Below are 15,672 nucleotides of genomic sequence, written 5' to 3'. Positions count from 1 at the left end.
GGTCCAGAACTTAGCTCTGCCCATGCAGAAAACATTGCCACATAGTAAGGTTTCCAGATCCCCAAAGAAATAACAGACTGGCACGTAGTGTCATGACTTTTTTTAACATACCATTTTTTGTCAGCTGCTCAAATTTAGTAAGGGGATTCACTTTGACCTATTGGTCTTTGAGTGCTCATGTACATATTCTCCCCATGTGATGAGAATATATGGGGCAGCGTGCTTCTCCCAACATGTTTGGTATTTGGAAAGGTATAGAGGCTTTACTCTGTATTGAAAGCTTTCTTTGCAGGAGAGAGCCCTGAATATAAAGCTCCCACTAGTTGAGGCACGGAGACCTTTCCTTCAGGCAGCCATACTCCATTTCCCTTTCTGGGAGCATTAAGGTAAGATCTCACCAGGCACTGTTCGGGAGTTGAATATATTTGTGTAGAAATCTATCAGTAGTTCAGTGAAGAGATTCAGAGGTACCAGAGCACTCAGGGAGGCTGTTCCTTTCGATGGCCAGATCAAATTCAAACCAAAGACACAGGCCAGGCTGGATGCTGTCATTCTGTTATATATGCTCTCCTGTGAAACCTGGAAAAACATAAACGTGAATAAGTATATGCAGACATGTGCCCCAGCAAGTGAGAGACAAGAGAGCACCCTGTACTGAGGATGAACGGATGACGGGAGCAGACCCTGGCCACAGGTTCATCACTGGCTTCTTAACAGAAAATTAATTGTTTTCAATGCTTCTATATGGAATCTATTGTTATCTCTGCTGGGGGGCAGGGAAGGACAGCATAAACAAAGATCTATCCTATCTGCTTCGGTACTGTGTCCTCTATGGAATAAACCTTGAGGAATTCTGAAGTTGTTTGCAAGGGTTTAGAAGGAATTTTTTTTTTTTCTCCCACTGATGCATGACTTCACTTCCAAGTACCCCCACATCCACCCAATTCCTCTGAAGCAATGGAGGTGAAAATGGGCTGTAGGTAAAATACACAGCACTGAAATCTGTTCTGAACCTAGATGATGTCTTCTACTTCTATCTGTGGATGTGAGCCCAGAACTGGGTAGCAGGAGTATTTTTTTTCTCTGTGTGAGCTTGGCAGGGAATTTGTGTGTGTTTTGCTCTCCTGCATTGCATGGCTGATATCTAAAGCCCAATGTGCTCTGGGTGTCCTATCTGACAAGTTTGCTCTTACTGTAAAGAGCCAGCGAGCTGAAGGTGTTCTCGATTCCTCCTGACCTAGGTAATTCAGCCAGTTCTTCTCAGGCTGATGGTTGCAGTTGTTGATTGGTAATCTGACATGAGAAGACCATACAGTCACAAACTGCGATGTACAGGTTACTCTGAAGCTGTCATCTCAGAACAGAACCAGGAATTATTGGGCAAAATCTCTCATGTATTCTTCCTGCTACAATTTCAAGGGGAATAGGAAAACAAAAATTCTACTTCTCAGTGTCTCTCCATTTCTGGCTTGCCATAAAAGCCTCCTGAAAAGGTAGCTCTGTAGTACTATGAAAAGCCTGAGGGCACTAGAGGAAAATCTAAGAAACATTACAATCATGTGAACACTTCTTAGCGTATGCATAAACTCCAGTTGCCCCCTGCCCAGTAACACAGGTTTCATTCCCCTCTATCTCCTACAGCACAGACCCACCCTCCCCAGTGTCTTACCTAGCAAGGAGCCTATTTGCTCAACCATGAGGGGATATAATGCCCTTCAGACACATACACAGGATGGAAGTCTTTTCCTTGGGGGACATGAAGAAGCACTTATGTGCCCAAAAGCATAAAATTTTCCTCCTAACCGTATTAATTTTTTCAACAGTAGGTATTATCTTTCCCTCCAATCTTTGCCTTACTCTTCTGGGACATCAGAGCTACCGTGATGCTACTTCCACTACAAATATTAAAGGCTTCAATTGTTTTTAAGGTCATGAAGCAGGGCTGGATAAAGGAAGGAGATACTGGTGCCCTAACTAACTTTTCAAAGGATTGACTTCACAACTTGAGAATAAAAAGTCATCAGATTAAATGGCGATGCCTGCTTCATGACCTTATGCAAAACCCACATCATTCTCTCTAGAGCACGAACCACATATAACTGTTGATCTTCACATACTGCTCTCAATGCACTATTTAACTATACAGAAAAACCAACAAGCCCATCTTGTTCATTTAATCTGATCCAGATGAGATCAGCTCAAACAAGACTTCATTATACTACAGCAATGTAGCAAAAGCTAAACTACTACCAAAATAACTGACGAGGGAAAACGATTAGGACGACGATGGGAGACATAGACCTAGGTATTACCCTGAAGGTAGCTGGACAACGAAGCAGGCGTTTGGATACTAATAAATATAACAAGGTTAGGGACTGCGTTCTGGCCCTTGGGTCAAGTGGCTCATACTGGCTGCATCCACACTGTGTAATGTTGGACATGTGAAACCCCTGTGGATCGAGGACAAATTATTTTTTGGTGTTTCTTTCAGCTGAAAGTCTCTAAAATAATGCGAGAGCTACAGCTCATCTCATTGTGTTTTCTATAGCACAAAGCCAAAGATGTGTGCTGTATATCCTAAGAGAGGTACCTTCAGTGTATACAGGACAAGTACCCTGTGATGGCACAGAAGCATGTAGTATAGTACTGGAGGACAGCAAAAGGAGCCAAACCTGTTGCAGTTGTCTTCCCCCAGTTTTTGGGAATGCTCCCTAACACGCTCCATCCCGCAGGTCGTGTACAGGTGCTGTCTTCAAGCACTAGTTGAAACATCCCCAGCTTAACCTAGCCACTGCCTTTGAAGGCCAATGTTTCAGCTCAAAGCAACACCACTGCGACTTGCTGGTAGAGCTAGACTTACTTCTTCTCTTTAGGCCAACTATTTCAAAGGATGTTTCTAACTCCAAGATGAAACCATCTCTTCCCACCTGCCACCACTCTGAACTTTTCAAGGAGACAGTCAATGTTGAAATGATCAAGAAAAATACCCATGACACAGCTTCTCCCACGAGAGAGAAAATCCTTAAGATAAAATGAAACAGTGATTATATCATCTCAGGCAGAGCTACACTAAGCCTTATCTGTGAGTCATCAGTGAGGCTGTCACTTAGGAATTCAAGGGAGACACTGCACGTTGCTTCACTCCAAAACGCACAGCAATACCTTCCTCAGCAGATCCAAGAAAAAGTGTGCGACTGAATCCGACTCTCTCCACAATAATCTTTGCCGGCTCACCAAGAGCTGCAAGCAAGGAAGCCTTGTCATACCAGTGGTAATGGCTTTATCCTGCCCCGAAGGGATCAGGCTTCACACGGTCTCAACCCCCTCACTACCCCAATGCCAGATTTCTTTCTTGAATGACACGAACACATCCACTTCATCTACAACACCATCATGAGCAGCTGATGTTTTCTTCCAACACTACACCATGTAAGGGCAGCATGCAGTCAGCCAACTTCTTTGTGGGCTAACCCCTCTAAATAACTGCACCCCAAAGCTACGTTCTACCTAAGAAATACAAATGACATCTTTAGCATTTGGACTAACCCCTTGACTTCTTCTTTGATTCCCTCACAAAGTTAGTAACTGTCATCTCTGTTTCAAGTGAAAATACACTTGCTCTGTCAATTTGACAAGTTAATAAAAGACAGTTCTCCAAGGACCTAGAGCCTATCTTTGAAGGAATAATCTGAACGTCACAGAAAAGTATTACAACAAAGAACTACGCAGCTCCAGTTTGTTGGGTTTTTTCCCCCTTTCACTGGAACACGTATAGAAAAATCATTAAGTAATAACAGCCTATATTGAAAGAAAGTCCTCGAGAAAGATAAAACTTGTACATTGCAAAACTCATCATTGGGAATAAACACCGAAGATTTAGTGCCACATCAACAAGTGCAAAATACACATTTTTCACTACCCCAGAATAAACACCCAGCTTCCCCCAGCAAAATTGTGATGATTTTTGGATTCCACACACTTGCATCCCAGCATCCTCATGGATACTGCAGGAGTGAAAGCAGACAGCCACTACACTACCTAATGAACTTAAACAGTGAAATACAGAGGGTAGAAACAGCCAATCACCATCACATTTTAAAAATATAAGGACATCAACATCTCTTTGGTTTCTCAGTCGCAATGTTGAAAGGAACTCCACAAAACGTTTTCAAAAGAAAATTACGAGATATTAAAACACCCCCACAAACTGACTGGAAATAGAAGTTTCTATCCCCCACTCTCAGCTACCTTGCAGACCTGCCAACTGCTTGTATCTGCTCCATGAGGCTTAGTCATCTAATCCTTCCCAACGTGCCCCATCATCTCCAGCCACCCCCAAGCTTTGCTGGTGCTAATTACATTTTTCAATTGGACAAGCGATTGAGACAAAACATTAATTCAGAGCTTTTTTTTTTCCAGCTTGTACTTGGCTTTAACTTCGCTGCTTCAGTTACATATCTGTAACTCATAGCTCATGGGCCCCAAAACCTTGTCCATTTTTTCTAGTTGGTCCAAGTTTGATGTGTTGAATTTGGCAGGTTTTTGCAATGGTTCTTTCAGCCAAGTCAGCCACCCTTCCCCTGCATGAGGCATGGCTGCAGGGACAGAAATAAGTAGCAGAGAGGGCAAGTGTGTAACCATAGAGAGGGGCTGTATCAGCTAGTACCAAAACCAAAGATGTGGTTATAAAAACACAATCTAGATGATATTATTGCCTCTACAAACTTTCCTGATTCTTTAGCCTTAGACCGTCATGGAAAACTACAATTATAGTTTACTACTAAATGGTTTCTGGCTTCAGAACTGGGTAACTGTAGCCCTTAGAGTGCTTTGCCAAGTAATTTGCAAGAAGACTTCTGCGAGCCCTTTTAAGTTTGCATGTGCATTCATAAATCCACTGCACGTGCAACGCAGGGCTTGTGGAACACAAACACTTGTTTGTGCACACTCATCTCTTGTGAGATCAGCTGAGCAAGCATGGACATCTTTTACAGACATAATTCAGGGACCAACTTGTGAAAACCGGCCTTTGTTTTCCCTCTTGCTCCTGGTTGCCCAATCCTGCCTAGGGACCTCAGTCCACTGCAACTCCAAGGGCACCCTGCAAATCCCTCTCCAGCGGCCAGATACACTGCAAAGTGGAGATGGGCAGCTTACACCTTTCACAGCACGCTGAGCTCATTACTGGTAAAATCACTGCTAATCTAAGGTTAAAAAATATAGACCTATTTTTGAAATTCAAGTCTTTCACTTCTGTAGGAGTTGCACAGTCTTGCACCCTTGGACTGGAAGGAGCTGTTTCATTAAGTAAGGGGGTTGAGACTGCAGAGGAAACAGGGATTTTTTTTTTTTCTTCTTCCACAAGCCTGTATCAAACCTGGAGTGCTCAAAACCTCTATCAAGTGATTACAATTCATCCCACTTCATGAAATTACCACAAGTACCTCTTGGACTACTCAAGGCTGAGCTCATGGAAGAATTAAATTGCCTCTTACATGTAAGAAGGTTGATGCTTGCAGGTAAAAACTAGGATTATTGGTAAAGTGCTCTGTTAAAGTTTGAATTGTGGCAGCTTGTGCAGCACACCGATCTGCAATGAATAGAAATCTCTAGCTCCTAGATTGTTTCGCGTTCCCTTGACCTTTCCAAATGCAAATATTCCCTGAGACATTAAGGATGAAAAGCCATGGATCAGCAAAAATTGCAGATCTGAGCACTAGTATCAACTTGATGCTGTGCTTTACATAACAAGGCATACTCAAAAATAATGCTATGTTCTGTTGCCCAGTTACACAAAACACTATGTAGTACTTTTGCACACCTCATTAACACCTGAAGTGCTCAGCTCTTAAGAAGTGCGTTGAGATGGTGCATCTATTATTGGAACAAAGTCACTTACACGATTCATAACACTGAGGTGAGATATCAGTTGCTAAAATAATAGCAAATGACATGAGGATTTCCTTAATAGCATTAGAGTTCAGCTAAGCAACAGTAAACGAACATGCGGGTATTACAGCAACCTTGCAAGTGCTGGCTGAGTGAGGGTCATATCAATGTGTTTCCTTTAATCTTGCTTTTCTCTAGTGTTTTGATAGAAAAAGGGATTAAATGTACTTGTTTCTGAAATATGCTACTGGCTAGAATATGGCAAACGTAATTGTAGCTCAAGAACAGTTACTGAGTGCTAATTCCTCCACTGGTGAAAATCAGCATTATTCCACAGACATGACTGCTTTGGTGGGCTCTTAGGACTTCTGAAGGCTAGGTCACTTTATGTAGGTGTCAGCGACACCATGTTCCTCAATTTTAGGCACCTGGATTTGAAAAATGCAATCTGGAAAAGGCAGTGCATTGGATAAGGCAGAAGAAAGGGAAATTTGCACTCCTATTTCTGTCTTTCCCTGCACATAAACTGGCAACCAAAGGATGTCACTAGGCTAACTGTAGAACTATTTGTAATGGATGTTCCCCAAACCCTCACAATTGTGGGGTTTCAAAAAATGGGTTAAAAAACCCCCGCAAATCAAAAAGTAAGACAAAAGGCACATGATTTCATTTATCCTGAAGCATACCAAAAATCCTTGCAAAATGCCATGGTCGAAGTTTTTGATTTAACACTGTAGTAAATTACAGAATGAAAGGCTATTTTAAACAGGAAAATGTTATTTTTAAGATTTAATAGAAAACATTTTGCTGTTGTTCTAAAGCTCATTAATATTTCTATCATCTTCTAAAATGACACTAATTTATTTCGTGTTTTAGTTGCCCACGATTTATACTTTGGAGAAAAAAGGTGATTTCACCTAGTTTTACTCCGACACTTGAAAATTACACAACCACTATTTTCAGGCTTTTTTGCACTCCAAAATAGGAAAAAACCCCAAGAACCAAACTAATAAAACATACATTTGTGAATGGGGAGTGAAGGGGACAGCACTTTTAAATATTCCACTGTAGGCACAGTCCACTTAAATTTACACAGTAGTTTCCATTACAATTCTAAAGAATTTCATGGTGAAGGGATGGCCAGACCATTTTTTAGCACTGACTCTTATCAGAACTAGAGGGTTCTGTATCCTGAGTTCACTCATTCAAGTACTGCACAACCACCTCATCATACTTTTAAAATTATTCAGTTTTATTTTTCTATGGAGATGTTAAATGTTGAATTAACAAGAACAGATTTAGAAAGAAAAGACCAGCACTATTTTGGAAATTTTGCCTATACTCACCATATGGAGAAAGCATATCAGATATTTCAGAACAACGTAATTGTGTTCAGGAAGTCCTTGAATGATTTGTTTACATCTGGTGACTCGTAAAATGCTCTCCACACCTGCAATGTCAAAATCAGTCTTAACTCCAAAACATCTAAATATTACCAAGAAATAATACCTTAGTTATATCTGCTGGAATTACTTTAGCTACCCATCTGTAAAACTGACCACAAAATTCAGCTCTATTAACCTCCACGACCACAGTAACAGTTAGGGTTATCCCTCTGAATGACCCTATTGTATTTTGTATTACCATATATCTGGCTAAGACTAACTTCCAGAGTATTTTCTCAATTCAGTGAAACAGCCAAAATAATTTCTTTGCTAGAGAGGACTGGGGACGAGTGGCTGGAAAGCTGCCCCCCAGAAAAGGACCTGGAGGTGCTGGCTGACAGCCGGCTGAAGATGAGCCAGCAGTGTGCCCAGGTGGCCAAGAAGGCCAACGGCATCCTGGCCTGTATCAGAAATGGTGTGGCCAGCAGGAGTAGGGAGGTGATCGTGCCCCTGTACTCGGCGCTGGTGAGGCCGCACCTCGAACACCGTGTTCAGTTTTGGGCCCCTCACTACAAGAAGGACATTATGGTGCTGGAGCGTGTCCAGAGAAGGGCGACGAAGCTGGTGAGGGGTCTGGAGCACAAGTCTGATGAGGAGCGGCTGAGGGAGCTGGGGTTGTTCAGTCTGGAGAAGAGGAGGCTGAGGGGAGACCTCATCGCTCTCTACAACTACCTGAAAGGAGGTTGCAGAGAGGTGGGTGTTGCTCTCTTCTCCCAAGTGACGAGTGACAGAACAAGAGGAAATGGCCTCAAGTTGTGCCAGGGGAGGTTTAGGCTGGATATTAGGAAAAATTTCTTTACTGAGAGAGCGGTGAGACACTGGAACAGGCTGCCCAGGGAGGTGGTGGAGTCACCCTCACTGGAGGTGTTCAAGGAACGTGTGGACGAGGTGTTGTGGGACATGGTTTAGTGGGCATGGTGGTGTTGGTTGGTGGTTGGACTTGATGATCTTTCAGGTCTTTTCCAACCTTAGTGACTCAGTGATTCAAAGGTCTTGATTTGAATCCCATTATCTCTCCACACATGCAAACCACACATCTACTTTTTATGCTCTGATTTTGTTCTTGCTGAGACATAGTCCTGCCCAAAATGCTCTTTTGGCACTCTACTAACTTTGAAAGCACTTTTGTGATTCTGCAGGAAAACTCTTCTGTCCTGGCAAAAATTTTGAGATGGCCACTTGGGTGGGTAAGAATTTTCTAGAGATGAACCTAAGCAGGTTTATTAACTCATTTCTACAGGTGGGCAAAACCAGAACTGGACCCCAAACTCCTTGCATCATTTAGACAGTCTGGGTGAGAATTACACTAACACTGGATTATATTTCAAATGCTGTACAAAGTGACTTTTTCTTTTTTTGCTGGCATATTGCAATTATTTTAGTACTGGAGAAAGGTCTGATGATTACAATCATGCCTGACCTGAATTATTTTAGTGACCTACCCCAGCAGCAACAGTCGTGATAGTGGTGATAACCTACACTTTGCCACAGCATCAGCCCATGGTTATTGAGGATATGTAAACAGACTCTGTTGGAAGCCATACTCCATTATAACATACGCAATTTCCTTAAAAAGCAGGTTTTGGAAAAATGTGGGCTTGTGACTTATTACTGGCAGCTCTACTGGTTCTCTGCTAGCTTGACTATAGCCTGGATGGCAAAATACCAGTCTCTACTAGTACTGGGTACTAAATCTCAGATATTCTGGGATCTCAGATATTCAACCCCCATCTTTTAGTGAGTTGCCTTGCCAGCACTGTAAACTTCTACTCCCTGACAAAGGCCACGTAATTAAAGTTTTATAATTCATAGTTTCATGTGGTACCAGATTTTAGATAATCAGTGCCTTCTCTTCTCAAGGCTTTAGATCCTTTTTTCCCAATGTGTTATCCCACGGGAATAGTTCCAATAAAAACAATCCCCTCCCTAAGAAAAAAAAGGAAAACAAAGGAAAAAAAAAAAAAGAAAAAAGGGGAAAAAAGGTGAAAAAAAGGTGGGGAAAAAGGAGGGGGGGGAAGGAGTGAAAAAAGGGGGGGAAAGGGGGAAAAAGGGAGAAAAAAGGGGGAAAAAGGGAGAAAAAAGGGGGAAAATGGGGAAACGGGGGGAAAAGGGGGGAAAAGGGGGGAAAAGGGAGGGAAAAGGGAGGGAAAAGGGAGGGAAAAGGGAGGGAAAAGGGAGAGAAAAGGGAGAGAAAAGGGAGAGAAAAGGGAGGGAAAAGGGAGGGAAAAGGGGGAGAAAAGGGGGAGAAAAGGGGGAGAAAAGGGGGAGAAAAGGTGGAAGAAGGGGGGAAAAAGGCAGGGAAAGACCTTGTAAAAAGCAGAGAGGGTCTTGGTAACCCTGGCGACCTTGCTCTGGTACAGATTAAGAGGTTGTCCACTTGTGACTGCAGTGAAGCACTAATGATATTATATACCCACAACTGTGTCATGATCAGCAAACAGCAGTGATTATGAATTAGCCGGGTCCAGTTCAACTTGCTGTATAAATTTTTCTAAAACTTATTTATACTCACTGGTGATTCCGAGGATATGATCATAACACTCAAACGTTAGTAATGGCTGAGGGAGTTCCCTAAGGAAAGTCTTTAGGATAACAGCAGGAATATGGATATCATGATAATCATCGAAATTTACAGACTTGCCTAAAAGGAGAGAAAGAAGAAAAAAGGTGTTCAATCACATGTTTTATTTTTTCTTTAAACTACTGCTTAAAAACTGTTTCATACTGCATCTTGAACAGAAAATCTCTTGGCTTTCTGCTGCTGGTAACTCCTGGCATTTTCTTTTTGTATTTTTTCATAGAGTTTTATTAATCTTGCTATAAGAGGTTCTCCCCATAAAGGCATTTCATAAAATGACTTCATGGGGAAGTCACTGACTTTCAAAATTACTTCACTACATTTCATAAATTATTAGGTAAAATTGTATTTCTTTGCCATAACCATGGAAAAACACCAGAGGCAAAATGACGCAAAGACATCGTACTTTGTAACGACAGTAACTCAAAGTGCGTAGAGGCAATCCAAATGTTTATGAAAAAGCAGACCATTTTTGACTCAAACCTTACCATTCATTAGCTGCTATGAATTTTGTAAGCTCTAGTCTGACATCAACTGATGACTTGCTCTTCAGTAAGCATTAAGTACCTGTTGCTATCTCTCAGGTTTCTGTACTAGTGCTCTTATTATTTTTTGTTACAAATGGTTTTATGATTAACTAATTATAAGAAAGCTAGCATTTCTGCTTCACCAACAAAATGAAGATTAACAAAGCCCTCACACTATTACTGGCAATGGTATGATGACAGCTTACCCTGATTGTAGAGTTTCTGAACATCTTTGATAGTCTGGATGCTGGCTGACCTTCTGAAGAGGCCCTCTACTTGTAGTCCTGAAAAAACAATGCAGGTCTCATTTGTAAAGGCTCTCACTCTTGTTTTTCTCTATAGGTTCAGTTGAAAACAGAACAGAGGCAGAAGGTTTGGGAACAAACCCACTTGATACACTCATTTTTTGGAAATAAAGTCCTTGACAATAGAACAATCAAATAAAATACAATCAAGTAATGTTGCAACATTGCCTATAGCACTCTCTTTAACATGTCTCGTAGAAATACTGCCACCTTTCCTTAAGTGTTTTGGAGTGTCTTGCCAACTATTTTTTTTCTTTAAAAGTAGTTTTCAATTACACCTAATGACATAGGAGATTGAGATTTACCAGGCTGCTTATATACCCACTCTCACTGAGCCTATCTGCAAACTGAGCCCCAAACCATGCCTGTGAATCTGCTATTCTTTTAAATGCCTTAAACCTTTAGCAAGCTAAAGAGGGTATTTGCAAAGATTCCCTAAGTGCTCTCTCCTGTCAGTGGGTGAGACAAGATCCATTAGGCTGGGAAATGTTTCACGGGATCTTTGCATCGAGGAGCCGATTTCTTATCATTGGAAGGATACCGGCTTCCGCAGTTAAAGGTAGTCTGGGGCAGACCACTGCTCCTTCCACCTCTCTCTGGAAGTCAGCGGGACTTAAGACTCTGCCTGCCCATGGTATTTTGAAATACCTGATTCTAGTCTTGAGGCACTTCTGAAATATTTATCCTAAACCTCCTGAAGGGTATCTATCTAATTTGCTTTCATGTCTTGGACTAACTGAAATCGGACTTCATCTACAGAGGAAAAACATCAATAACATGCATGCAATCAGGGATCTAATTTGAAGCACAGCTTTCAAGGTAAGTTATTTATCTGAATTATTATGTAAAACAGGATGGGGACAAGAAGTGTTACTTTTCTTGAGACTTGTGGTACTTCTTGCTTTTGAGTTCGGTAAAATCATCACGTCCCTCGCTCTTCCCTTCTCTCCAGTTTGTGCTGTTCCTTCCACCCAGCAGATAATGCAATTTGGCTCACATGTAGTCTGAATTGGAGATTCCTACTGGGAGCAGAGTAATCTAAAATATTAGCCTATGCTGGCCTGACAAAACATAAAATTGCTGATGTTTTGAGAAGGGTGGCAGACCACCCCCTGACTTGGAGGGACTGCTGCACTTTTCTTTCTGTGAATGTGGAAGAGCAGATTGACTTTATTTTTTCATGCTTATCTTTCAGCAGATAAGTAGCCAGACTGAAATCAATGTTTGCATATTTCAACCAAAGTACACACGCATCTATTTGCATGATCAAGAATAACTATGGTGTTCTATAAAAATTTTGAGTCATACACTAATGAAAGATACTCAGTCATTCTTGTAAATTCACCCAGGTTGCACGCGGATTTTATACGTGAAAAATTAGTAAATTAATACAAAATTCCTTAATGAACCCATTCCTTACAGAAGTGTTTAGTATTGTTCATATGAATTTAGATCAGTATACTAAAAGAATTGATAATGTACTATTGACGTAAATTTTCACAAACATGTTTCAGACTTTTGCAAAGAACCCCAAGCTCTACTTGAAAGTGCTCCACTGACTGGATTTAGAGGCTTTGCTGGAGTTTAGCTGAATACAGCTCCTAGTTACTTTCTAAGCATATATGCCCTTGCCTGTTAAATCCCAGGTTGAATATTAAAACTTTAGCCCTTGCACTCAGTTCTGGAAGGAATATGACATCCCAAACTACAATATCTAAGAAGGACATGTGTACTTACTAAAAGAACCAAATGGACAATAATTATGATCTATTTGACTGCTCACTTTATTCCCGACCAGGTCATGTTTCAGTTAAATAAAGTTACGGCAAATGGCATCACTGTAGTAAAACTGTTCCATTAGATGTAGAGCGCAAGCTGTCTAAAGACACAGTTTTGGAAGTGGCAGCTGTGAACAGCTAGCTCGTCAAGGCATCGCCCTCAGCAAACAAGAAATACAATAATTTCCTGAGAAGCTGTAGAATATTATGCCGGCTGTCAGTGGACTAGAGGTTTTCTGTAGAAACAAGTCTTTCAGAAAATGGACATCATAAACTTGCAATTCGGTTTGCAGGAATTGGTTTCATAGTTAATGCTTTAATCTGATACGAATCTCACTGTATAAACTACAATGTAATAAATATCAATTTTTAACATGTTTATGCCTTTATTGGCTAAGCTTTCAAGAGTCTAATTAAAGACATTAATCTGTAACATAGACAGCAGCTGTACTTGTCTGGCCCTGCATCCCATTGCTGTTACTGTAATGGCACATAATGCTAAGCTCTTGCTGGGTATGTTTCTTGGAGGTCCGAGGGGGGAAAAGCAACTTTTATCCTCATCTGCAAAAATCTGGGATATGGGTGTTATCTGTGCTTCTTCCAGAATTCATTTTCCAGGTCAGCTGAAACTGAATCAATATACCGTAATTTGCTTGATCACAGGTGGCAACAAGCCAACTACCAAAGCAGATACCTCCAATCCTTCTTGCATTTGCGGGCAACCTATCCAAATGACGTGACGCTAATTAAATGTAGGTTACTGCAATTGTTAGGAAAAAAGAAAAAGCTATATTCTCCTTCTAAAGTAAAAGAACCGCAACAGCAAAAGAGACACATCTTTTTTGCATAAAAGATGCTCAGACCAGAAAATAATATATTGCAGCAATTTTTCAATAAAGCATGGGTCATACCTTCAGCCTACTGGTAAACAGAAATATGAGTCAACAGCAATTATGCTGTTGAAGGGGGGAAACTATGAGCCTGGGTACAGAGACAGCCCTTTTGTAATACATTTTTCTGACTTCTGTGATGCATACAAACTGAGTAGGATACTTTTTTTAGAGGTCTGTAAGTTTATTAATTGCTCTCAGTGCTTTCTGTGTTTAGGCAGGGCAGAGAAAAGCTACCTGAAAACGTGATTTGAGTGATGGTGTTTCCCACATCACATAACCTGAACAGCATTAGCATATGCCCCCAACTGTGGTCTCATAATAAGGGATGGGAAGGAGGAAAGGGACTTGAAGCCTCTTGTTGGTTATTCCATTGTGATGGATAAATGCACAGCGTTATACACAGTCAGGAAATACTTTCTCCAAACCTGTCTCTTCCTTTCAGGCACTAGGGGAAAAAGACCCTCAGTTCTTGGAACGAGCATAATTACGCTAACACAAGGTGCCCACACTAAAATAAAACTCTTCATTTTGTCTTTTTTTTGCAGACAAAATACATGCCAGAGCCAGCAGAGTTATGGGATGAGGAAACAAAATTGCCTGAAGACAATCCCAGTCACTGCAGCTCAAAGCATTCATTTGTATCCTTTTAAAAAAATAAATGAAATAAATAAATAAAAATATTAGGTGCTATAGAGAAAAATGTAGTATGTGACTAGTGAAGAAGCCATCTGTATTCAATGGAAAGTGATTCTGCGATTGAGAATTTAACCGAGTAATTATTTAAATGTCAGTAATCATAAATGAAAACAGGCAGGCACTTCATTCCACATTGAAATAAGATGGCTTTTACCACAGTACACAAAATTTCACAGTGCAATGACACAACTGTGTCACACTCCGAATTAATAAACTGTTGCTAAAAATACTTAACCCCCTTCTCCCCCTCTTGATCAGTTGTCCCACAGGAAAGACACAGAAAATCAAAACTGATAAAGACAAATTAAAGCAACACACGCTGTCACATTGCTGCAAACTTGTCAAAGAGAAAGAGACGAGAAAATTACGTTTTTTCTTTCAATCATCCTTGATTTGAGGGTTGCTGGCATCAAAACCCTTTGTTAATTTGTCTGCTTTCAGAAGAGAAATAGCAAAGAGTGAGCATCTGAATTCCTTCTGTCCCAACTTGAGTTTGGAAATGTTTCTTTTGGCTGGGGTCTTGCCAAGTCTCAGGAAGTGTCCATCCTGATTTGGAAGCGGTTTTCATTCTCATTAATACAACTGATGTAGACATCTTCTTGCAGATTACCTATTTATAGTAAGAGTCCCTTTTAAAAATTAGAAATAATTTATTTCTAATATGAGGTCTGATGAGTTTATAGCATACTTTAATCGTCCACCTTCAGTGTAACATCTTAAATGCGCAAAGTAGTGGCAATTGTGTATTTTTATGCTTAAGACAAGTTTGAGATTTTTTTTAAAGCTAGAATACAGTCCAAGTTTGAGGAGGAGATTGCACAGCCTTCCTTTCCCTTGTACTCTGTGCAATGAATACAGAACAAGTGAGCGTGATGTCTGCAGTTTGTAAAGATGACTTGCACTGCAAGAAGGTGCACAGCAGATCAAGGGCAGAGGGGGAGAGAAGGGACAGTTCCAGCCCTACGGAAAAGCTGCGCAGCAGCAGCAACAAGGATGTAGAACTGTGCACCCTCCACAGAACCCGAAGTGTATTTGTGTCCTTGCAGTTCTGAACGGCATAGTCTCTAGCCTTTGGATTTATGAATGACTATTCTCAGTTTACACTTGGTACCTCTGAACATAATTTATTTACAATGCCTGAGCACCAAAAACACAAACTGTGCTTATTACAAGGTTCATTTTTATTTGATGGCACACAAACCAGTCTTGAGATTTATCTCATCTCCATGAACCCTAGGTAAAAACATTCACAGGAAAACAAAAAAGTCAAGAACTCAGAAATGTTTATATGGCCAATGTCAAGCTTTCCCGGTGTTGCATTTTTAAAAGATATTTGATTGATCACAAGAAGTGGAGGCCAGGAGGTAAACTCACTAAGCTGCAGCAATCCAAATGTATACAGAATGCATAACCATCCATCTCTACCCATTCTGCCTATCACCACCAGGATGTATTCATTCACATTAAAAAATGGAACCAAAACTTTCTCCATCAGCAAGATTTGTTGTGCTTCATGGAGGGGATGAGGAAGAAAGATTAATCACTGTTTACCACTGGTTCT

General features: G+C 40.9%; 1 protein-coding gene across 1 annotated transcript in view; it reads right to left on the bottom strand.

The window, feature by feature from the left end:
- ARHGAP8 (Rho GTPase activating protein 8) overlaps window positions 1-15,672 on the bottom strand; it is a 55,766-nt gene continuing 40,094 nt past the window's right edge. Inside the window, exons 9-12 of the mRNA XM_059816508.1 lie at window positions 10,646-10,723; window positions 9,847-9,975; window positions 7,236-7,339; window positions 1-579 (exon numbers count right to left, since the gene is read on the bottom strand). Of these exons, the coding sequence (XP_059672491.1) occupies window positions 382-579; window positions 7,236-7,339; window positions 9,847-9,975; window positions 10,646-10,723 (509 nt within the window). The 3' untranslated portion in view covers window positions 1-381. The remainder of the gene's footprint in view (window positions 580-7,235; window positions 7,340-9,846; window positions 9,976-10,645; window positions 10,724-15,672) is intronic.

The sequence above is a fragment of the Gavia stellata genome, chromosome 4 (genome assembly GCF_030936135.1).
Source record: "Gavia stellata isolate bGavSte3 chromosome 4, bGavSte3.hap2, whole genome shotgun sequence".
Classification (NCBI taxonomy): domain Eukaryota; kingdom Metazoa; phylum Chordata; class Aves; order Gaviiformes; family Gaviidae; genus Gavia; species Gavia stellata.
The sequence above is the reverse complement of the archived record's forward strand: the minus strand, read 5'-3'. Positions and strand labels throughout refer to the sequence as shown.